At 48.0% G+C, this 25,467-nt stretch overlaps 2 protein-coding genes across 2 annotated transcripts; one reads left to right on the top strand and one right to left on the bottom strand.

Annotated features, from left to right (window-relative positions):
• Window positions 1–336: 336 nt before the first annotated feature.
• JR316_0000227 (uncharacterized protein) lies at window positions 337–6,410 on the bottom strand (the record flags this gene model as incomplete). Its single annotated transcript, XM_047886042.1, has 2 exons — window positions 337–3,552; window positions 4,269–6,410. 2 exons carry the CDS (start codon window positions 6,408–6,410, stop codon window positions 337–339), a joined length of 5,358 nt encoding a protein of 1,785 aa, XP_047753788.1.
• A 15,922-nt stretch (window positions 6,411–22,332) lies between these two features.
• Window positions 22,333–25,204, top strand: JR316_0000226 (Meiotic coiled-coil protein 2; the record flags this gene model as incomplete). The annotated part of the gene is made up of 12 exons (XM_047886041.1): window positions 22,333–22,749; window positions 22,808–23,512; window positions 23,569–23,762; window positions 23,831–23,911; window positions 23,967–24,129; window positions 24,187–24,233; window positions 24,287–24,356; window positions 24,410–24,533; window positions 24,589–24,763; window positions 24,826–24,901; window positions 24,957–25,058; window positions 25,184–25,204. The coding sequence occupies 12 exons, from the start codon at window positions 22,333–22,335 to the stop codon at window positions 25,202–25,204; spliced, it is 2,175 nt and encodes a 724-aa protein (XP_047753787.1).
• Between the last annotated feature and the right edge of the window lie 263 nt (window positions 25,205–25,467).

Genomic DNA, 25,467 nt, shown 5'->3' with positions numbered 1-25,467 from the left:
TTGTTAATTGCTGGCGTTGTTGTTATTGTTGTTATTGCGGTGGTGGTGGTGGTCATAAGATGATGATGGTGGTGGTATGGTGTTTGCATGGTTGTGGTACAACTGCGTCTGTTACAAAGGCGCGCAGTGAAAAGCAAAAGGCGAAAAGCAAAAGGCATGGCAACTGAAAGCAAACAGCTAAAAGCGAAAAGCGAAAGCGAACGCAATAGGCCCATGGGGCGGTCGTAGGCAACATCGTGAAAGCAGGATAACTTATAAAGATGAGATGACGTTGACGCAACGACGTCAAATAAAAAAAAAGAAAAAGAAAGAAAAAATGAAAACCCAAAAGATCCATCACACCCCCTCCTCCTCCCCCTCTTCATCCTCCTCAAGCTTACTCATCACAAACGCGCCTCCCCACCCAGGCCTCAACGGATCCGCCGCCGCCATCCTCCACTCCCCCACAAAATTCCGCTTGCCAACCACATACCCAAACACAAACAGATAATTCGCACTCGGCGTTGTCGTTGCACCCTGCTGCGCCTGTGCCTGTGCCTGCTGGTGCGCGGACCGACTGATCCTAAGCATCCCCACAAGCCCATCCCACCGCCTCACACGGCCATACACCACAACATCCTGGTACAGCGCGGACATCACCAAGCTGCGCTGGCGCAGCCGGCGCCGTTCCGACGGCGACAAGTGAGATGAAGATGAAGAGGAGTAGGCGGGGAAGGAAGATGACCCCGGCACCCCGCCTGTGACGATGGTATCGCGGATGCCTGTACACGCCGCCCCGATGCGCGCGCGCTCGAATTCGCGGCGGGTGGGCGGGATGATGTGGATGCGGTGGGGGTGTGGGTGGATTTTGTGTAGCCGGTTGTGTGTTGGTGAAGTGGTGGTGGTGGTAGTAGTGCTGGTACTTGCGCTCTCACTCCTCCGCGCGCGCTTCGGTCCATCTCGACGCCCACGCCCACGACCACTAACATATCCCGACATATGCTCATCCACATCCACACCCGCCCTCTTCCGCTTCCTCTCCCTCCCAGCATCTCCACGCTCCTCTTCTTCAGAGCTACTTCCGTCCTCTCCGTCCTCCTCCTCCTCCTCCTCCTCCTCCTCCTCCTCATCCACGGCAGACCCACCGCCCAAACACAGAAAAGCGACATATCCACTCTCACCGCGCGGCACATCATCACCCAACACCATCCTCTTCCTTTCCCTCCTTCTTTCCCCATCATCATCGTGGTGGTGGTGGTAATACAAATCCTCATCGACGCGGCGCACGCGTACACGGTGAACACGGCCCGGTATACACACATGCGACGCGAATGCGGCGAGGTGTGTTGGATCGAGGTCCATATCGGTACCTATGTTGAGGTTTGCATTCAGGTCTTCGTCTTCGTCTTCGTCTTCGTCTGAGTTGGCATCGTCTTCGTCGTCTTCGGAGGAGGAGGAGGAGGAGGAAGAGGAGGCGCGGGTGGAACCACCGACAGCCGCCTCGAATCCACGCGCAAAATCCGCCATATCGATATCCTCCATCTCCATCCCCATCTCTCCCCCTTCCTCCTCGTCATCTTCGTCAACATCCATCTTCCCATCCCCAAGACCACGTCCAAGCCCAAGCTCAAGGTCAAGCCCACCCCCACCCCCACGCCCAACGCGACGCATAGCCCGATCCAACATCCTCCTCGCCTCCTCCTCCTCCCGCGCGCGCTCCTCCCTACGCGCTCTCGCGAGCGCAGCGCACGTCACACACTCCGGGTTCATCATCCCATTCGCGTTCGCGTTCGCGTCTGTACCATTCGCGTTGGCGTTTGAAGAAGAAGAAGAAGGCGCAAAGACGAGATGCGCATCATGCGACGATACACGCTCAGGATCATACGTCTCATACACGTACGTCTTCCTCTCCTCTCCCCCTCCCCCTCCCGCTCCTGCTGCTCTCCCTTGACCAACGCACCCGCTCGGCACGTTCAAATCAGGTCTCACGAATCCCGTGCTCACAACCACCTCTTCCCTCCTCATCCTTGTCCCCGTCCCCTCTCCGTCACTTCCAATGGAACCGGAACCGGATCTGACGATCTGGCGCCGCGGAACGACAGCCACGCCGCCTGGCTCACCGTCGAACCACGCGTTGCGCATGCTGTAGTCTAGGAGTGCCAGGGGTGGGAGGGGTGCGGGTTGTTGTTGTTGGTTGGGTGCTTGGTTGGGTTCTTGGTTGGCTTCATCGTGGGGTGCTTGTCCTTGGTTGGCTGCTTGTCCTTGGTTAGGTGCTTGACCTTGCCCTTGCCCTGCGTTCTGGTTCTGGTTATGAGGAGCACCAGCACCCGCACCCGCACCAGCACCACCAGCACCCGCACCACCCCCAGCACCCGCACCCGCACCCCCAAGATCCGGAGGCAGCGGCACAGGCACAGCAGTCGCGCCCGCCTCAACAGCCGCCTCGTGCGGTTCGCCGCTCCCTTCCGCCTGCACCATTGCTGTTCCTGTTCCTTCTCCTGAGTTTGCGTTTGCGTTTGCGTTCTCAAGTTGTGTTGGGGGCGCTTGAGCCTGTGCGGGTTCTTCGATGCTTTCTTGAGAGTTTTCTTCGTCCTCATCTTCTTCATCCTCGTCGTCGTCGTCCTCTTCATCTTCCTCCTCCTCCTCTTCTTCGTCCTCGTCCTCGTCTTCCTCGTCTTCCTCCTCCTCCTCCTCCTCCGACGCAGCAGACTCTGACCCCGAACTCGACGCCGTAGACCCCGACCCCGACTCCTCCTCCTCCTCCGCCGTCCCCGAACTCGACGCCGTAGACCCAGACGCCGTAGACCCCGACCCCGAACTCGCCTCTGTATTCGAAGCAGTAGAAGGAGCAACAGAACCCGCAACATAAACCCTCGCTCCAAGCGGCAGCCTCCCCTCCACAAGCGGCGGGAGCGGGAGCACGCCGCATCCTCTTTCCGCTTTTGCTTCGGAGAGGGGTGAGAGGCTGTCTTTTCTCTTTTTCTCTTTCTCGTTCGTAGACGAACCAGACGCAGCAGACGCCGGCGCGTTCGCCGCAGAACCAGACGCCGACGCGTTCGCCGCAGCACCAGACCCATCACCCAACAAAGACGACGCAGACAAAGAAGAACCCACAGAAACGCAGCAACTTCCAAGACACACCCGATGATGCTCCGCAATCTCCAAACACACGGGCTGCATCACGAGTTGAAGCGACGACTCGGAGAAGAGGCGCGGGTTCGTGCCGCCGCCTGGGAGGGTGAGGGTGAGTGTTTGGTGTTGTGGAGGTTGTTGTGGGGGTTGGTGAGGAGCGAGTTGGTGCGGATCCTGAGCCTGAGCCTGCGCCTGTTGTTCTGCTTGAGCATGCGCCTGAGGTTGTTGTTGTACTTGAGCCTGAACCTGTTGTTCTCCCAGCGCCTGAGCCTGTTGTTCTCCCTGCGCCTGAACCTGTTGTTCCACCTGCACCTGAGCCTGCGCCTGCGCCAACAAAATCGCCCGCGCCTGCACCTGCACCTGCGCAACCGCCTCTGGACAGATAAGCGACGGATACTGCGGGTTCTGCAGGACGTGGTTGAATTGCGGGCCTTGTGGGATCTGTAGAGAGAGGGTGGGAGGGAGGGAGGGAGGTTAGTTTTGGTTTTGGTTGGTTTTGGGTTAGAGAGGTTGGAGGGGAGGTGAAGGGGAGGGGAGGGGAGTTTGAGGATAAAGGTAAAGGTAAGGAGAAATGAAATAAAACAAATGAATAAGCGTTGAACGCGAGAACGCACGCGCAAGGTGCAAGAGAATGCGAGAATGCGAAAACGCATGCGCAAGGTGCAAGAGAACGCTTGCGCGCGCGCGCGCGAGAAAGGTGCGAGAGAACGCGAGAACGCACGCGATAAACGCGCGAGCAACCAACGAGAGAACGCACGCGAGAAACCAATGCACGCGAAAAACCAAGGCGAAAAACCAACGCGCGCGAGAACGCACGCGCGAACGCGAGAAAGGCGCGAAAGAACGCGAGAAACGAAGGCGAAAAGCAAAGAACGCACGCGATAAACCAACGAAAAGCAAAAAAAAGAAAAACCAACACGAGAAACCAACGCACGCGAGAAACGCGCGACCAACGAGAGGACGCGAGAACGCGATAAAACAACGCATGCTACCAACGAAAAAAAAACCAACTAAAAAACCAACAAAAAAACCAACCAAAAAAGCCAACACATGCAACCAACCCGACAAACCAACCAAAAAAAACCAATGAAAAAACCAACAAAAAAAAAAGAAAAAAGCAAAGAAAAAAGCAAAGAAAAAAAACGAAACACACGCACATAAATCTTGCCCTGCCATATCCCATGCATCGACCCCGGAACGTACACCTCGCCAGGTCTGAACATCAGCTCGTCCTCTCCTATCCATTCTCCTTCTCCCCCTTTTGCTTCCCTTCCCTCTCTTCCATACCCCTCTCCTCCCTTTGCCTCCCTACCCTCTTCCCCGAGAGCGCCGACGACGTCCCCGCCGCCGAGAGCGTCAACGCCACCAGCGACATCGCCGCCGAGAGCAGCGTCGACATCGACCCACCGCCCGCACAACCGCATCCTCCAAAACGTCTCGTCCCATTTTTTACTCTCTTCGTCGCCTGCTTTGATCTTTTTTGGTTTTGGAGGTTTTGTTTGTGGCGGCTGTGTCTCTCCTCCACCGCCTCCTCCTACATTCGCACCACTCGCACTCGCACCACCACCACCACCACCACCCGCGCCTCCTCCTCCTCCACCCGCTCCTCCTCCTCCAGCAGCCGACCCACCACCCCCAAGCCTAGAATTAACCTCCCTCGCAACCCCCTCCTCCCAATCCCAACATGCGCCGCGGGGGAGCATGGCGGCTTTAGCGCGGTTGAGGACGTGGTAGTCTGCTTGTGTCAGCCCGCCTGCTCCTGGGTTACCCCCTCCTCCTCCCCCACCACCCACATTACCCGCTCCTCCGCCACCACCCGCACCGCCAGCACCAGCACCCGCGGCACCAGCACCGGCACCACCACCACCAGGATTACCAGCAGGAGGAAGACCACCTGGCGGCGGCCCAAGAGGCAAATGCGGGGGCACCATCATATCCCTCAGCTCCCTCCTGGCCACAAGGAGGAGTTTGGCGGGTATAGACGCGGGTGGAATCGTGCTGTTTAGTGTTGTGGAGAAGTATGCGTGGGATTGTGTGAGTGGTTGTTCGGTTGTATGCGTTTGTGTCTGTGTTTGTGTTTCCGTCGAGAGAGAGGGAGAGGGAGAGGGAGAGGAAGAGGAGAAGGAGGGGTAGAGAGGGTACGACGCGGAGGATGAGCCGGGGAGCGGGATTGTGATTGGGAGTTGATGGCCTCTCCTGCCTTGTCTCTCTTGTCCATTTCCACCACCTTCCCTCCTCCCTTCCCTCCCCAACCCTCCTTCCCTCCCAACCTTAACAGGCACCTCAAAATGATTCGGCGGCGCCCACCCCGCCGCATACCTCTGCGGCAGCACCGCAAACGGGAGCACGGCCAGCACCACATCCTCCCTCTCCCACACCGGCTCGGCGAGGAGGTGCGCGCGGTCGGCGGTGAGCCAGAGGAGCCAGAGCGCGGCGCGGGTGGCGGGTGTGTCGGGCGGCCAGCCGTCGTTGGTTTGCAGGGGGAGGGGGATGCGGATGGTCGTGGTGGGAGGGGCGTCGGGATGAGGGAGGGGGAGGGGGAGGGGGATGTTGAGGTGGGTTGATGGGGAAGCAGAGGAGGGGGTGGGAGGCCAGATGTGGTGTTTGAGGTAGTACGTGAGGAAGGGGTGTATACCTGCATGTACGAGCTGCGCGTAGTTTTTGCCGTCGTTGTCGAGCATCATGAAGAGCATCGTGTATAGATGGTCTTCCATCCCAATATCATCTTCATCCTCCTCCTCCTCTTCCTCATCCTCCTCCACGTTATCGTTATCGTTGTAGATATTATTGTAATCGCTAGACATGGACCTAACAAGCCGCGCACGAAAGCGGCGCAAGAACCGGAGCACGCGACACGCGACGACGAGCTGCTCCGCCATATCCGCCGCGCGGGGGACGAACAGCCGTCTGCGCACCGCGCCCACATCGAACTTGAGTCTAAACACGCGTGCGAGGAGCGCAGGGGAGAGTGTGGGTGCTATCGTCAGTGGCGGGGGAAACCTTTTTCTATTATCCGCATCTGTGTCTGCATCTGTATCTGCAGGTTCTTTCCCCTTCCCTTTCGCCTTGGACTGGGACTGGGACTGGGACTGGGACTGGGCACGGCGCTGCTTGGCGAGATAGGATGGTGGATAGGACGGCGCGGGGTGTCCGCCTGCTGTGAGGGCGCGGTGTACGTGGCGGCATGTGAGGAGGAGCGGGAGGAGCGCAGCGGGCGGGCCGAGGGGCGTATGCGCGACGAGGTGGAATGCGATATCATGCAGCGGCTCGAGCGGGAGGGACGTGAGTGTGGCAGGCATGATGCGGTGGTTAGTTGTATGTGTGTGTTTATTGTTGGGGACGCAGGAGATGGGATGGGATAGTACTAAGATTGGGCTCATCAGAAACCAGCACCCTTACGTAATCAATGGGCTTGGCGCCAAGAGCGGCCAAAATCCAGCTCGAAAAAAAAATCAAAAGTTATGTTGACGGAAAATGGTTTCAGACAAAAAGTTTAAAAAAAAAAAATTCATAAATGTGCATATACAATCCTTACTACTAGCCTTTATGCCCACAATAATAGAATTACACCTCAGAGGTCAAATTGTAGTCTCTGGAAGTCCATAATGAGTCTGAGAGGTATTACTTAGGCGTGACTTATTGTCACGTGTGGTCACGTGTACCATTATATAAGCGGCCAAAAGAACATTGTCAAATTTTCGAAAATCTCCCAAACTCGAGAAAACACCATTTCTGACGTGTTAGACTAAAAAAAAAGGAAAAAAATTAAAATCTTTATAACTTCTTGAGATCAAAATTTTTTTGAAAAAAAAAACCACAGATGTGTTCAAAGAAGCATAACCTACATATCTGTGGTTCAAAAATGTAGAATAGTGTGAGTGCAGAAGGGTTGAAAAGGTTCGGAGGTAAGCCAACTTTTGCTTACCTAAGGGGGTGCTGGTTCCTGATGAGCCCAATCTTATAGGGAAGGGAGGGAGGGAGGGGAGGGGAGAAACGGAGTGTAAGTGAAGAAGGGTATTTGTATTCAATGCAAGGCAAGGCAAGAATCAGAATCGCAATCTCAATCTCAATCGAATGCCTAAAGCAAACGCAACGACCCAAATTAATCGCAAATTCATCTCCGTCTCCGTCGACGCGGGGAGGTGCGAATGCGATTGAGATTCAGCGAAGAAGGGGGGGGAGGGGGGCACGTCCACGTCTTTCTGCCTCAACAACAACAACAACGGCAGCGCATGATCGCGTAATACCCAACGCAGATGCCCGTTGATGACCTCACCTGCCAATGCCATTCCTCGGTCCTCCCCCTTCCCTTTCCCTTTCCCCTTCCCCTCCCCCCTTGGATTGAAGGTTCTGTCCCTGCCGCCGCCTATCCCGTTCCCACACCCACATTACATTACATCACCCCATCAGCGGCGATCAACTCTCATAACATAATCCACCTATCCCCGCCTTTCACCTATTCTATTTCTAATCTTAGACTTATTCTTATCCTGCGTAACATAAACATAACAGCACCCCCTCCCTCGTTTCTTTTTCTGTTTCTGTTTCCGTTTCTGTTTGCGTTCTAAATCTACTACTTGCCATTTACACTGCCTACGGCACCACTCACTAGTCACCACAATGACAATCCTTGACAATGACAGCAAGTCCCCGTCTCCGTCCTCCGTCCTTCGTCCCCACCCCCAACCCCACGGGTTTACAATTACATTTGCCACTTGCTTACTTTACCAAGTCCAACTCCGAATCCAAATCCAACTCCCAAGCTAAGGTTTACTTGACATTAGATTACATTAAATGACTTAAAGTTCTCTGATTCTCAGTCAAAGTTCAAAGTCTGTTTAATCCTGTTCTGTTCTGTTCTAAAGTCATGTCGTACACTGCGCTTATTTCCCAGTTCCCAGTTCAAGTTCAAGTTCAAGTTCAAATTCCCACCCACTTACCCTCACCCTCACCCTCACCCTCACCACACCACATTAGCACACAACATCAGCACCGTATACATCCTCTCACTCCACCCCACCAACCAAACCCCCTCGTAAGTGTAAGTGTAACAGCCGTACCGCCGTAGCCGCCGGAAGTTGGAACACCTAACCCCTACTGACCTAACCCACCTACTGACCTACAAATCCCGGTATCACATTGCATCGTATCTCATCGTATCTCGTTTGGAACACCTAACCCACCTAACCCACCTACTCACCTACAAATCCCGGTATCACATTACATCGTATCACATCGAATCGCATCGCACCGCACCGTATCGCGTTGTATCGCATCGCGTTGTATCGCATCGCGTTGTATCGCACCGTATTGTATCTCATGTTACATCGTATTGAATCAGATTAGACTATCTACTCCGAGTCCATACGCCATCTACTCCGCAAGTCCATATGCTATCTGTGCTACGCTAGCTTCTGGCTTGGCCTTGCTTTATCCTTATCCTTAGCTTCATCCTATATCATCCTTATCCTTACATTATCCGTATATTATCCTAACATTATCCTTATCCTTAGCATCGGCGTCGGCACTGGCACTGGCTGTACCTAGTCCTAGTCTTAGCCCCACCTCATCAGAAATCATTATCATTAAGAAATCGCCGGAAATCATTATCAGAAACCTAGAAACCAGAAACCAGAAACCAGAAATTGGACATTGGAGTATCATCGGCAAACAAAAAAAAGGAATAAAATCGACAGGGATCGTCAATGATCCACGATCTAATACCATTACCATTACCATGCCTCGCAACGCAGCGCTTTCTTCTCGTAATTATACAAGTTATTTACCGTAACCCAAGTACTTGTTGCTTAATTGCTATTTCCTCGCACTATTCGCCTACCCACTATCCCACTATTCGATTCGCCTGCTGCTCACAATACCCAAGTTATACACTTATTCGCAAGCATGTGGGATGTGAGATGTGGGATGTGGTATGTGGGATGTGGGATCAATGTGGTATGTACAGTCCTTCGAACTCTCTTAGAAATTCAAGTTGATATCCTGGAATCGCTGTCCTGCCCGTACTGACAATCCAGACAATCCTGATACTCTTGCCCTGTAACCCACCATGCTTCAATTCTAAACAATGTATAATACAATACAATACAATACATATATAAATTACGTCGAGGAACGACACTAGTTTGGGTATGGTTGGGTAAGCGTAAGGTTGAGTAAGGGTAATGGTTGGGTATGACGCATCGATGACGCACCGCACCGTTGTATATGCACACGCATCTTCTTCGCATCGCGTTCGACTTCGCAATTCGCAATTCGCAATTCGCAAATCGGTTCGCAATTTATTTATTTTTTTTTTTGAAATTTTTTCCTGTCCTGTCCTGTCCTATCGGAATCTCATTGGAAGTCGTGGATGGATGGACGGATTGACGGATGGATGGATGTATATTCTTATATAATATAAACGTTTTTTTTTAAAAAAAAAAACGCGTCTGAAGTCTGGAGTCTGGGCTCTGAAGTCTGGACTGCTGAAGTTTGAAGTCTGAAGTCTGAAATTGAAGCGAGTCAAAGACAAAGACGCGTCGTATGCATCTGAACGCGATCGCGTCGCGTCGCGTTTTCTTGGCGCCCGCCCTGTCGAGGACAAATTTCAAATTTCAAATTTGCAAATGGAAATTGAGTGCAAATGGAAATGGAAATGGGATGTACATAATAAGAAATTGCGAAATTGAGAAATTGAGAAATCGGGAAATCGAGAAATCGAGAAATGGAATTACGCACATGTACATTAGGATTAGAAAACGGGTTGCACGGAAAAACGAAAAAAAAAAACGGAGAAACGAAGCTGAAATCCTGAAATCCTGACGTCATATGAACATACAGGAATTGATCATGAAGAATGGTTACTATTACTATTAGTGCATACTTGGCTGCGACGTGTGTAAGTATTCGGATATCTCGGGGATATGATACAGTGACACTGGTGATTCACGTACGTACGTTACGCTCAGGCTGGCGGCTAACCTCGAGGGTTAACCGTATCGCTGACGTCGAGGGTGGTGGTGGTGACGAGGACGGTGGTGGTGAGCACGCTGTCGTTGTCATTGCCTTTGTTTGATAAATATTTAGATCGATATACAATGGTAATGTAACGATCCCTTTCTTATTACTACTCTCTCAACCTTGTAATAAATAAAATGATAGTGATACTGACAGTGATAGTGGTGCTGATCATGATTAACGGATGACTAGGACTGCCAGTGGTACGTGCTACCACTAGCGACTTGGCGTTACCGTACGGCGCAGGCATCAAATCGCTCGATCCTCGGCTCACCTCACCTCACCATTTAATTTTTAATTTTTAATTTTGTGATTGTTCGGAACACTGGAATCCGAATCCGAGTATGAGTATGAGAACATGAAAACACGAAAACATGAGAGAATATGAAAAAACATGGGAAGAGAAAACACACGAGATGACTGAAGCGAGATGAAGTATGAAGTAGAAATGGAAATGGAAATGGCCTCGAGGTGTAATCACAACTATAACTACAGTTGAGGACAATCAAAGACATCAATTTTTTTGCACGAATTATGTAGACTATGACAAACATGTAGGGTGCCTAGAAACTGTTTTAATAGGTAATACTACGTCTAATTAAACGATTTGCACGAGCAGATTTTTCAGATTCAACTTTTTTGGAAAAAATTTCCCAAAAAATTTGGCGGTGGTCAAAAAAATTCGCTAAATTCTCGAAAAATTCATTTTTAGATAGCTTTTGATATTCTGGGTTCGCGCCTGAAATATCAAAAAAAATTATCGAGCCGTTCCCCTTAAATAAATTCGGCAAGATGCCACCTAACGGCAGACCACCCAAGCAAATGAGGAACATTGCCGGCCTAAAACAATAACTTCCTCAATCTTCTTTTCTCTCAAGGCCATGAATGCATTTTGAGTGAAAATTCCATTGGAAATTGAATCCTGTAGAACTGGCAAGCTATTATCCTTTTTAGCTATGGCTACTCCTATTCATAAACTATGTCTATAGTGCTGGGGATGACTGTGCAATACTGCCATTGTGAAGTTGAAAAAAAAGACATTTCAAGAAGCAGCTAGGATACAGAATCTGAGCAAAAAAAAAAACATCTTGAAGCACTTCCAAAGCATGTTCCACCAATAATATTCGTTTTTTCATCAATTGCTCCTGGCGCTTTACGGGTGCTTATCTTGATTTGACGGCGAGTTACAGCGGTGTGGGCAGTGAGAAAGCAAAATTAGGCCGGCCGATTGTGCAGCGAGTAATTCGTGGTAAAATTTGGAGTCGCCGAGCTGCCCGGCACCAAGTAACATGACTATATTTTGAAATTTTTTGGCCAAAAAATTTGGCGGTGGTCAAAACCTCGTGGGAATTTTACGAAAAGTGTGTTTTTAGACGCTATTTGACCGTCCGAGTTCGAATCCGTCGTTAGTTTTTGCCAGAAAATTCGCGTTCCTGAGATACGAAAATTGATGTCTTTGATTGTCCTCAACTATACAACATAAATCAATTACTTTACCACGTTAATCCCGACGCCACTCCTCGTCCTCCTCTTCGTCCTCGTCCTCGTCCTCGTCGAGACTCAACTCGATGCTAATTAGCTAGCAAAGGCAAGCGAGGGACTTGAATTGAACAATGAAAAGGCGAATTCAATGTTTGTCCATTTACTTGTCTTTCTTGATGATGTCTATAACAACACAACAACACAACAATAATACAATACAACAACAATACAACAACAACAAGTGCGGATGCGTGGACGCGAGGAGAGGAACCAGGACGCGCGGACGCGCGGACGCGAAGACGCGAAGAAGAACTAATATAATGATTCCAATGACGTCTGGGGCATCAGATCGGAGGGTTAGCGACGTAGCGTGCGTGTGTACTTACTATATCATCTCTATGCCACCTCCATGAACATGTTCATGTCGCCATGTTTATGTTTCTCTTTAGTCTTGGAATGATATATGAGTCTGGGTATTGTACTACGTAGGTAGGTAGTAGGTAGTCGTTCTCAGGTAAGTAATACTAGTGGACTCCCGTCCTGACTCCGGAAGCTTGACGGCGTATCGGCGCGGGTGCCCTGAGGCAGTGGGCCTGGCTGTCAGGCGCTTAGAATCGTGCCGTGACGATACATACTTACCATGAATAAATCCACCCCCGATAATTACTGAACTTTGTTATACGTAGTGTAGTCATCTATATTTATATATATAAATACGTATGTATGTACGTAGGCCTTGGTAGAAGGGGCGGGATCTGACTCTAGGGCGCTTACTGTAACATCGAATCCACCCTGCATGCATCGCGGGTAGATCCGAGTCGTCCCCAATTGCAAGGCGCTTGTACATCTGAATCAGTCCTTCGGATACAGGTATCCTTGCATCCAAGTTCCGAGTCATCACATATTACCTAGTTGCTTACCTACTTACATACTCACTTTGAACCTGATAAATGTATATATTATACTGATGAGTCATTTCTACTATTCTAAGTTCTAGCATTATGTATGTCTCCAAATCCAACCCCTGGAATTACGACTCCGAGTCAATTATTAGTATTGCTATTAGTAAATAGTCTTGAGTCCGTTAGGCTATATTCTGACTCATATGTTTTTTCAGGTAACTTGAATAGCGACAAGGCACTTAGTCACCAGTTTACGGTAACTAGTACTACTAGATGTGATACTATAAGATGATCAACTTCAGTTTACTGTAAGAGTGATAAAGTTAACCAGCGTGCCCTGCCTGCCAGAATTGGTCTGGAATGTGGATTGAATGTGATTATAATATTAATATTTGGATCGTGGTCAGGTACACCCCCCGAGCTTCGAGTTCTAACAACTGTGACATCGACATGCCGTCCTGCGCAGCATAAATATGTTATCCTATGATCCACAGAGTCAAGTACGAAGAAAGGCACTTATTTTAGCAACTGTACGATCATGATCCCGCATGTAATGTTCCGAGTTACCAATACAAATACAAATGCACATACTAATAAGTAGTCAAGACTCAATTGTAATACTAAATACTAATCGCAGTCCCGGCGGCGAGCAAATCGCGAGTGGGCATAAAGTATCTGAACCCATTTGCGGACGCGCGAACGCCGATAGATAATAGTTAATATTTACTAAAGTTTGATAAGGGACTCGGACGCGTTTCTGGTTTATATTTAGCATTAAGTGCTTCCACCGCATGCAGTTTGCAGCGTAAAGGCAGGCGGGATATTCGCCTCGTGCCTCGTGTCTCCGTAACGCAGGCCAGGGATACAGCGACGCTACAGACCCCCTCTCGAGGGCTAACGACAAAGGACGACACGGGAAATTACAAAGAGATCCCTCGTACGCCTTTCCATGTCCTGCTGCGCTACTAGCCCAGAATAACAATATATCTAACCGACGCCGCGGAAACCTGTTGTATTCCATATACTCAGTATTAGTTTGTAAGTAGTTTAATTGGCAGTATGACATAAATTGGCCACTGCGATCACCGTGGGCGGCAGGGAGATGCGAAAGTACGACAGGAATATAAGTAGTACATACTGTCGTCGCGGCGGATGGAGCAGTGTCTGGAGCGCTCTATTCCGAGTCACTGTACTGTAGTTTGTTTGACGGTTTGACGTAAGATTGTAGGCAGCGATTATACGTATATACTCTTAGATGTGGAACACGGAATTTGGAACTGTGTGAGGATACTTTAGACATACGTACGTATCTTCCTTTGGGTCTGAGAAAGAAGGGAGGGTTTTGGCTGTGGGTGTGAGTAACAGATATAGCGGAGGGAGAAGGGAGGCAAGATACTCCTGGTGTGGATTTGCTGACTGAGTAGATACGGAGTGAGAAAGACCACACATACGTGGTGCCGTGGGTCTGAGGAATGGACTCGGCGGACGAGTGTGCAGCTAGGCGACATGGATGCACATATCAGCCCCTTCAATGTTATGTAGCTCAATGCCCTTGCTTCGCCGTTCGAATCTCGTATTTGAATTTCTGGAGAAAGGAATGTCACACGCACGGTTAAAAATCGTGCTTCTCTGACAAACATGCGTCTGAGATGCTATTCTTGCGAAACGGCATGCTGATCTGTGGATTGAATGAGAAGGACTAAATATACAGGCAAATACAGTGTTTGGAGCAGATGTGGTTTGAAATGAAATAGTGAGTGAGAATTGGACGGGCGTTGATGTCAATGTCAAAATTTGGAAAAGGCTGCGAGGGGTGGATACTCTTGATAGTCGGCACTTTCCAATGTTAAGAGATATTTCAGTACATTATATAGGTCGCCATTATGAACACCGATGATAAGAACTGATGTCCGTCAGAAAGGTTCTTGGCTTTGTAGTCTGCGAATGTGGCGCTGGGTGAGGCCCCGAAGTTCATAGAAGTATTCAGAGTCGTTCAGAATCTGCACGCCAAGAGCAACATAATGTATCTTGCTACCAGCCCACAATGCCTCATGTTGCATCTCACTTATACTCCTGCAACCCGCACAAAGGTCATGTGCTGTGGGCGGTAGAATTTGTGGGCGCTGGGAATATTGTGCGTATTTGGGAAATTTCCGGACAGGGGGGATGGACGAATGGAGCAAAACTTATCTGGTTAACGGCCGGTTAGCTACCCTTCGCTTCACCTCGAAGGTTTGATCTGCGTCCAACGGCAAAGCTTACATTATCGTACGCGGTCGTCTCAATGGATGTTGCTGGCCGGAGAAAGGATACGCTTGGGGAAGGTGAAATGGACCCCATTACCCTTGATTCGTTGAGCCCTGGGGTTCATCGTAACGTCTTGCCAGGGCTTTAGAAGTGACATTTGTGGGTATGATATTGCTATACTAACAGTTGATTTAATCAATAGCGACATAAAACATGTAGGTAATTGGAACAGCCATTGTGACCTTTGGAACCATGTTGGTGTGAATTGAGTTTCCAGGCTTATGGCGCTTCTATTATTCTCTGTCAGTCATGTACAAATACGGACTTTCGCACACTGACGTCTATGTATTTAAGGAGCTGACAACACATTCAATAGACTCTGTGGAATCATGAGGTCTGTTAAGAAAAGATTCAGAGAGATCCAGGATCAGCTAGTTTAATCAGGTTTACAGGTCACGGCAGAAAGCGAACAGGTAGTATGACGGAGGAACAACCATGGTTATTTACATGAGCTTATCCCAGATGCTGCTCACCGCCTTTCAGGGATTCAACAGGGCCATTAGGTGTCGTTTGCTCGTGTTTTGACCTGACAAGAGGAGAGCCTGGAAAGCGAGGATCATCCGGGTGAGGCGTTGGCAGCCCCAGTGATCGCCATCTACATTTATACAACTAGGTTACTGTTTGAATGGAAGTCCATAGCGGTTTGTCACTCTACTCCTCGGCGTGCATTTTACCAATGTCCAAGTGCATCAACCCGTATGAATTGGATATATGGTATAACTTTCTCTAGCCTTAGGCCCATCATTATAATTCCTTTCGAACAATAATACCCTCAGACACCTGTCCCTTTCAGATTCGGAAGCTTGCGTGCCATGCATTTAAATGTCCTTTTGTTAAAGTTAACGCTTGGCTGTGTGGCCGTAACCGCGGCCGTTCACTAGTATTCAGATGTCTGCTGCCAACGGTTTCCAGTATGATTTCTGAGGAAAAGGTATTATTTTTACTTGAAATAAGCTTTACTCTACAATTGGTCTGACTTGCAGCTATATTATTTCAATGCAATTCAAATTTCAATGTGTGAGCAGCCGTGCCCTCAAACTCCATTGATGATTGAAGTGCTTGAGGTCTGCCGAACGGCCATCAATCTGAATAAAATTCACGGTAGATACCGGGACATCGGCACCGGGAGCAATTCGCCGCGCCACCCATGGTTGAACGTGTTGAACCCCCCCCAATCCAAGTCCAGCCGTCCTGTGCATCACCTTCCCATGTTCCTCTCTTGAGATGAGAAAAGAATCAAGGGTTCTCAACTGTAAGAGTCTAGGATACTCTGGATCTTCTGGAAGCGGTCGCAACGGCAGGAGCTTCAGAGCAGTCGTCTGACTGCGCATAGTCTCAGAGTGGAAGAATGGGAATGTTCTCCGGCGGATGCATACGTTGATACTAAGGCTGTATGGTGAGTTGTCTTCAAACTCAGTCCGTTGCATCTCTTTTGAATTTTCTTGACCTCTTCAGTCATAGAAGACAACGGCCCTTGAATCTTGTCGGACCTGCCCATTGAACCGCACATTGAACCAATCGAGCTTTTCTATTTTGCTAATCTCAAGATTCCACAATGGAAGGGAAAGTGACGATGAAGAAAGTTCTACATTTACTTCCTGACAGGTAAGGACTCCGTTGCACCAACATGGAATTCTAATGTTAGAAATTCTCATAATATCGGTTCAGAAGTATCCGCGACTTTTGTCAACGCCCTCCCTCATCTCCTTCTGTCTCTCCACTGGACCACTATCAAAATCTCTTTTTTTGTCGACACCCATGTCGCCAAACTACGCTTTTGCTGTTGGCTACTAAATTCAAATTGACGTTGTGATAACTTTGGACTCAACCTTAGTAAGGATTTTAGCTTCCACCTCGTTATTGCTCACTTGTAGTGTTTACGACATAGATTCGTTTGTTCCATCAACTGCTGCTGAAACAGCTTCTGGAAGTCTACTTTCCGCTTGTCTGAAGCTTCTCTTGTTCAATGCTCCTCCGTCGCAAGATTCGAACAGCATATTGTAGCCAGTGTGAATGCTAAGTGGACACTCCCCATCATGCTCGACAGCACTAGCTCGAAATGAGAAAGTTCAACTGTGTTTTGGTTACTCAAGGGGCGTTGAAGTCTTCCTCTATGTTAACCATACACGTTTCTTCTTTCCCGTTTGGGTAATGCCAGCTTTTTGGGGCCTGCTCTTCCGCTGGAGCTTCTTGTGCTAGATGTCGACGGAGATTTGGATAACGTCTTTCGCTATTCTGTTCTGACTGTCAGGAGCCTTGCCGTCTTCAACTTTGATGCATCCGCGTAATAGCCAAGAGACGGCGTTACCTGGCATGACGGCATCATGTCATGATCTCTTGTAGTATCATGTGGGCTTCCTTTTTGCCACTGTTCCCATCATGACACAAGGCGGTTGTGTGTTCACCTGCCGAAGGTTTGAACTGACTATACATCAACGGTTTATTCCTCATGTAACCATGAACTGATTTTTGACACCTAACCACACAATGGTATGGATCTGACGTACCAAATACATGATGTTTGCTGATATTGTCAAGGTATTTATGCCAATTTATAGCGTATGAAAAGCCGTGATGAAATCAGAGAATATGTTCGAGACCTCTTCAACCCTGGACACCGATTTTCCCGTTCGCTTGAATCGTTACGATGTCCGAACAGCAAAGATTTTGCCGAATCTCTTTATTGCGAAGGGGTTGCATGTAGCAGATGCCGACCAGCAAAAGATCTGTTATTTTACTGGACGATACCATTACTTGGAAAGCGTATGAGGTATTGTGCTTTTTCTGACTTCTTCAGGCAATGTTACCTCCCAGTATTAATTCATTAGTACCCTCAAAGCGTGATATGAAAAACATGTGCGCCTGATATTTACTCCTCATCGGAAGTGCTTGTGACCGGCAAAACATATACTGCCCATATCAATTCCCACAGTTCTATGCAAGGCTCGAGTCTGAGTCGCCACCAAAGTTAGCTTGAACAAATCGTGGCTTCTAGTCGCCAGACTCTACGATTCTAGATATCAACTCGGCCATATACTTTCAAATCCGAACTCCAACAGTCATTCAACCGGTGCGTCCTTCCTTTTCATTAATCAAATGTCTCCAGATGTCCGAAAATGGCGCCCATACAGCATGCGGGCAGTTCTACTCCTATGCAGGTTCGTCTTCTCCGCAAACTTGTATATGTCAATCTAATCATGTATAAGAGTTCTGTTTCGGCAGAAGCGTTATCATCAGCAATATGCTTTGTAATGTGCTATTATCAAAGCTCACGACTTTCTTTTGAATTCATGGAAATTTTGAGTATATGTTTTGACCAGTTATATACTCTTAACGCCTATGTCCTCTCTTATTGGAAACTAGGGTGTCGCTGGTCACAAATCCGGTTTACAGTCTTTCGCACGTCGTTTGTAAAAGGAGAGACGAATTGTTTTCCATTGCACCCTTAAAATGAAGTGCCAGGAGGCACTGCTTGTCAATGGCGACCCTTTTACCCAGTTTCCAGGTCTCTTGTGGTAGGGGCGAAAGGCGAGTCACCTTTCGACGGAAAAATTACAAGATAGGGTATCTGAACTTAACTGCACCCTGAGTGTCAAGACGGACCAAAGGGCTATTTCCTAATGTTACCCCAAATACCTATTGGGCATCATGTTTGCTAAAGTGGCTGATCTTCGGCGCAAACTTTCCTAATTTTATCGTTGACTGGTACGTCAGTCAGAGCAATTGACGGACGGACACTCTGGCGCAGGGTCGCACTTGCTAGCCTTTGGGTTCTAATTTTGAGCCGATGCGTGTTATTCATATCCTCGAATAAACCCACAAGTCCATACGACGTTGGTCTTCTCATGACTTATCGGCACCTCCACAGGCTCCGTACTGCCCGGCTATGATAAACCTGGCCTAATGGCCCAATAGTCTGCTTGCTTGAACCACTTTTTGCAGATGGATGCCTGATTGACGGAAGTTCAAAATTTCAAGACTTCCACGGATTCTTTAGATGATGTGCGTAATCTATTATTCATGACCTGTCTTCTCAAGTCGCTTATGATGTGGTATTCTCTATGCGATAACTTCTGTTGAAGTCGTGGCCGAGATTTATTGTAGGATTGAATTGCCATTTTATACACATCAGAGCGCTTAGCTTTCCATTACCAAACGTGAGTCGGCTCATCACCGAAGAATGGAATAATACAGAGCATTGCCAGGTACTATACTAACGCACGCAAACAGGATTTGCTGTGGTCGCATGATATGTACATCCGAGTCAACTTTGTCCATGGATTGTGAATGTTGCAAACTTGATCAATACGGTGTGTATACCGTACACCGGCTCTCACGAGGCCCATATATACTCTTCGTCGGTGAGCGGAAACGCCTAATACGTGTTCATCTATAAATTTAAAAGTATCCAAAATCATTTAACGATCACTACAAGGGAAATAAGCTCCCATGGCATTCGTGCCTGTCCCTACTGTGAATATGCTTGTGCGGCGCTCATTGACAGTTACAAGTTGTGTATATATTGTTCACCGCATATATCACTCTGACAAACATCTCTTTCCCAGCTGCAACCGTTCTAGACTCGGCGTCTGGACTGTATGGCAAACTTCAAACATTAATCATCCTCTAGTCAATAAGTATTGTTTATCAAGGAATAGTTGACGTTGTGGGTGTTGTGACTAGAACACGCCACCGCCACAGCGACAACGCCTTATTACTAGATGCGACCATGGACCGAGAGTCATACTTAGGTCTGTTTCAATGCGTTTAATAATTCGATTTAATTTCAATCTTTGTCTAGCTATCGAGATGTACAGCGGCGTGCAATCTGCTAAGCATTGTTTTAACGCAGAAATTCACGGTATGCAAACATTGAACTAACTCGAGGAAAGCTCAAAAAATCATCTACTGTAAACAAACTCGCTTTTCATTTGTCACATTTATCTTCTATATAGCTCTGAGCTATCAGATGACCTGCGGAGCTTGATCGAAAAGAAACTTCGACTTTTGACCATCTGCGCCATACGGAGACTACAACAGGTTCGCCAAAATCACCGTAATCTAACACAAATCTGGCATGATCTCCATGGCTCCGTGGTTACACTGTTTCCAAGAACGGAAGCATCTATATCCATTGCGCAAAAGATATCTGCATATTGGTATCAGGTTCTCTCGTGGGATGAAGAGCTTTCAAAATATTACTAACTTTCATTCCATCATCGTCAGCGATCGACGGCGGACAAAGATATCTCCCATTCCGTCAGGACAACTGATGGGTACGGCAATTTTTTGAGCAATTTTTTGATGGCCGTTGCAGATGCAGGACTCAAAATCCGAAACCCATTCTCATTAAGGCTCACTACGAGTGAGCTTGTTTTACTCTCCAACATTTGCTTCAGAAAGGCCCATGGTCGGTTGGACTTCAGTCTTATCGTAAACTTACTGACCTCTTTCATAGATATAAACATATATACAAGTCTCCACACGTGTTGCCAAAGGTGGGTAATGTCTTCGGAAGATAATCAAAACGAACATGAATATCCATCCATCGCCCAAAAGAAGCTTCTTATCCGCTCATTTTGATTCTTCAGCCATCAGGAAACCGCTCAGTTGCTCCGGATTTGGATGCGCCCAAGTCGTCTATGTTTCCAAGCTTCGGGAGTTTATCTGTCATCGATTCGAACCTCGACGCTTAGGCGTGAACCACATTGACTGTGCGCTCAGTTCGCCTCGCTAGCCCAATTGTTCCCATACACATCTGAGGACAACGATCTGCGGGACTTCATGGACTACGTTATCTCTAGGACATATCGAAAGTCCATCCCTCAAAGAAGTCCCGGGTGTTATTTAGATCAAATGGTTTTGTTGAACCCTGCACCGAGTCTTCACGCAGCATGGGGAATCTGGGGAATAACCAATTTCGGGGGCACTTCCTGCTCGCAAGGCATGCCGTTTTGCACGCCATGGACACCGTGACCTGGGGCTTTTCCCAGGTATGTTCTAGTACATCTGGACATTTACCCCACTTACAGTCGTTGACCGTGGCAGCTGATTTATTAATCTCTTAGATGTGGTGCCTTGGGCTACAATCTATGACGAGGTTCAATCGGATGAATGCCGGTCTAGTTCGCTATACCGATATCGCGAGCCTGAAGCTCAAGTATGAACGTAAACCAAACCATCCGGTTTCTTTTGGTATGGTTTCCTGTCCCTCATCAAATGGTTCACAGGCAACTAATAGAACTCGATCACCGCAGTTGAGACAATCAACCTACATGTTGAGGAAGATTGTAGTTGGTACTCATTAAACCTACTAACCACAATCAGAAGATTCTGATGAAACTATCAGCTTGGTATCTCCTATGAACAATGATGTACTGTGTTTACCAGCTTTCCCATGCCTGACCAACATGACGCTTTGGGTAGCCCTCAAGACATTGTCCGTTTTATGACACCGACGAATCCATGTTGTTATGAATATGTCGATAGTTTTCTGGATGTATCTCAGTATCTTAGCGCTAATAGGTTCGCGGGAGAAGCAGTTCGATCATTGAATTACTTTCCTCCTTTCCCATTCCTGTCTTTTCCACATGATCCTACTGAGTGGAGCAAGGCTCTCACCATCAATCCCAATGTCAGTAGGAGGATAATCCAATAAATATATGGTCGCCATTAAGTCGCCCAAAATCAACATGCGTTCATTGAATGTCAATCAGCAACCCACATCCATTCCTGTGGTTTCAACCTACCATAGATGTTTAGTACTGTGGCACAAAAGTCTGGCAGATGTATTCCGTGCAGGATTCGGGACTTGTTTATACGTGTTTCTGTCAATTCAGTTTACTTTGTTTTCGAAGAAGGTTATAACGAACTGGGATCATCTCAGTTACATCCTGCTCGCCTTGAAATTACCTCCCCCACTACTCATGTGAATTACACACCGTAAGATTAAATTTGCAACGCCATACCTATTGACAGTGACTATGGAATGGAATTAGCAAGCACCACTATGTGGTATAGTCCTTCCCACTTGACAGAATCACTCTCGTATCCTTCGAAACGTTCTTCGTTGACTGTAAATAGCATTTTTCCTGTCATAATTCATGGCTTTCAAATTCCTTCAAGGTGGTGGAAAACAAGAGAAAGTAATACGCGCAATCTCAGCCTTGATAAATCATGATATAAAGGCGCTAGCAAATTCCATTAATAGGGACCGTCTCCTGACAGTCACTGTCAAAAAATGGTCTTCCTCGGCCTCGACGACTCGGGCCGGAGTTCGCATTACAAGAGACGCCAGTGTCGTTTTGGCTTTAGAGTTGTGACTCATTCAATCAGTTGAAATATTTTCATGTTTCTTTACCAATAAAAAGTGAGTATATGCGCATTCTAGCCCTCTTTTCCGACAATAATTCTCTGAAAAGAAACGTTTTTTGCGTCGGAGATCTGGAACAATATCCCAGTTAGGGAAGAATTTGTCCCTATATGGAATGTGATCAACGAAATTACACAGAAGATGTCAACCCCGACGTTGTATAAAATTCGAAAAATCCCCTCAATGCTCCTTACTCTTGACCACAACAATCTCCCCTTCCCCCCAATGGACCACTCTACAGACTCCCAGCAGTACATTTCCACCTACGATCCTAATCCCCCGCGTTCCAGACAGCCTTCTGGCCTCCTGGGCTCCATATGGGCCCCACAACCCCAACCTTCAGAGACGACGTGGCCCAGGACTCTTGACTCTTTCTCCAGGGTTGCAGAGAAGGACACAGAACAGGTCGAGCGAACTGATATCACCAACATCGGTTTGCAGTCCTTCATCAGTCGCGAGGACGTCTTCGGGCCCCCTCAGCCATCTCAAGTGGGGTCGAAGGAGGTTGGCGCCATCGGAGACGGCAGGAAGAAAAACAGTCCCGACTTTGGAGACAAGGTTTTTTTCTTCTTTTTATAAGTAAAAGAGATATCGATTGATGAAAAATCCCTTTCAGCACGTCGAGCAGTTGCTTCGAACGCTCAATCTGAACTCGCCGGCCCCCTTCGGACACAGCAGGCCCTCTCCGCTGGCTGTAAGCGTTGAGAATGCTTCAAACTCTCCCGACTTCTCGCCCGCTTCTGTCTCGTCTGCCCTTTTAACCCCGACTGATCTTTCCCCTACTGGAAGGAGCTTCGACCCTGTGAAGCTTCAGTCGCCGTATGAAGTCAACCATCCCGGCCACCAGTTCATCAGCCACCCAGCTCTCATTTTCGAGAGCAACTCCCCCGGTAAACATCAAGAGAGGTTGGCCCCGAATTTTCCTCCACCTCGCCAGCCATTGGCGCATCTAAATCACACTCGACAAGCCCCGCATTCTACGAACCCCTTTTTCGAGCCATTTGCGGAGATTGCGACACCTGCATCTGCTGTGCAGGTTCATGCCCAGGTAACAAATCCCACCGATGTCGCCAACGCCTATTACAGCTCTCCTCCCACTCGCCGTGTTGACCATACACGTCTCCCTGCTATGGACTGGAGGTTGAACCAAGTTCACCAGCCCCATTCGCAGACGCAGCTACCCTCGGACTGGCGCCATGCTAGTGAGAAGCCTGTTCCCGATTTCAACGTGAACGTTGCACAAGCGCAGGAAGAGCCATTGCGATCATCGTTTACTTATCAACCATCATCTACTTCTCAATCCTTCCAAAATTCTCATGAAGTAAGTTATGATTAATCATCTCTGCGCTCCAGTTGTTCATATATGCGTATTTCCAGCCGATCAATTTTTTATCCTTGCTTCATCCTTCCTCTTCCCCTCCATACCACGTCTTCGTAGCTCGTATTATCAAGTCATCTGACCAGCAGGCTTCCATTTTTTTGCAGCAGAAACTGAAGGTTGCCGATCTAGAGGAAAGAGAAAAAATTGTCGATGCTATCTGCGCACGAGGATTCGAGATGATGGCACACCGGTACGTCATACTGTCTTTTAACGTTGATTTGATTCACTTAACGCCTCTCTCAACCTTTACTCTTTCAGCTTCGGTAACTGGGCAGTACAACGATGCTTGGAAGCTGCTTCCACGGCAAAGGAAAGGCAAAAGATTGTGGCCTGTATGAGGTACATGAATGACCCTTACATGAAGTTATTCACTCACACTTATCTTTCTCTATAGAGGTCGCATCGTTGACTTGGCGGTTAACTGCTACGGATGCCATGTCTTGCAGAAGGCCCTCGATTGTGAAGAGGATATACGTCTCGTAATTGTTTCTGAGTTGCTACTCGGGGATCCTGCTCAGACCCTCGTCAATAAACATGCTTCCCATGTCTGGAGCAAGGTAAGCTAGTTTTAAGATATTTTCTCCGTAATTTCAATGTGACGAACTTTGTCATAGATAATGGAATTATCCTGGACGCCACCCGCACCACCTATCTTTGCATAGTACGCATATTTATTGATTTTATATGGTGATTGATATATAGAATCGTTATCAGCGTCAACAAGTCTTTGAAGGGGAAGTGGGCGTCGTTAGCGTGTCATGAGACGGGATCTCTCGTTGTCCAAGTTCGTTAACGTTCCATTTATTTCTCTCAATGTTACTTAACATGTTTGGATAGCACGCCTTTGAGAACCTGGAGGCTGAGGCCAAAGACGGAATTGTGGACGAGCTGCTCAACCATGGCTTTGCCATCTTTAGCGAAGTCACCAAAAGTCAATGGGGGTCGTACTGTATCCAACATAGTGAGCCAACCTAAGCTTTTTAGAGGTGAATCAACTTATAATCTACGATACCCAGTCCTAGAGCATGGATCAGAAAAACACAAACGTATGACCCTAGATCATCTATTGGACGGCTTGTTAGAATTTGCCACCAACGAACAAGGAGCGAAATCGGTCACAAAGGCATTAAAGGAAGGTGGCGTCGAAACTCTTGATAAGGTCGTCAGGCGTATGTGTGAGCCTGCCAAAGGGTAAGCTACTTTTGGCTACATTCCGTGGCTGTGTATCTCGACCTTGACTTCCTTTCTTTTAGCGCTCGCCGAGCAATGATTGTTGACTTGGCGCTTTCTGTCACCGGCAGCCAGTTAATTGCCAGCGTTTTGCCTACGGTATTCCCTGTTGTTCTGTGCATCCCGTCAATCTTCTGATATCCACATTTATTAGGCCGACAAAGACCAACGTGCACTCCTGTATGAATGCATTCGAGGTCATATTGTGACTCTAAGAGGATGCAAAACGGGTTCCAAAGTCATCTGGCTTTTGTGCGTTTGCCTTCATCTTTTCTACTCGAGTCAAACGCTGATAAAATATCAACGTATACTACAGTGACCGTATGGTAAACGCTATTTCATATTCCACTCTTAATTAACATTCTGATTGTTTGCATCTAGCGCGCATACTACGGCTACTAAATAATATCTTTCGACCCAGACAGCAGCCTCGGAGGGCCTTCCTGTGGTTATATCAAAACAATTTTTCAAATTCAACAAAAGCTTCGCATCTCAACAGTTTGTCTTGGAACTATCTGGACCGTTTTCAAAGTCGGTCATCATAAAGTATCATATTCACACCGAAAGGCGTAATAATCAAGCATACGATCCACTGTTCGCAAATCTCTTCGTTCAATACATCAAGCATCGAGCTCAAGCCTCATTCATATCACCACAGCCCACTG

The sequence above is a fragment of the Psilocybe cubensis genome, chromosome 1, assembly GCF_017499595.1.
Source record: "Psilocybe cubensis strain MGC-MH-2018 chromosome 1, whole genome shotgun sequence".
NCBI lineage: Eukaryota > Fungi > Basidiomycota > Agaricomycetes > Agaricales > Agrocybaceae > Psilocybe > Psilocybe cubensis.
The sequence above is the reverse complement of the archived record's forward strand: the minus strand, read 5'-3'. Positions and strand labels throughout refer to the sequence as shown.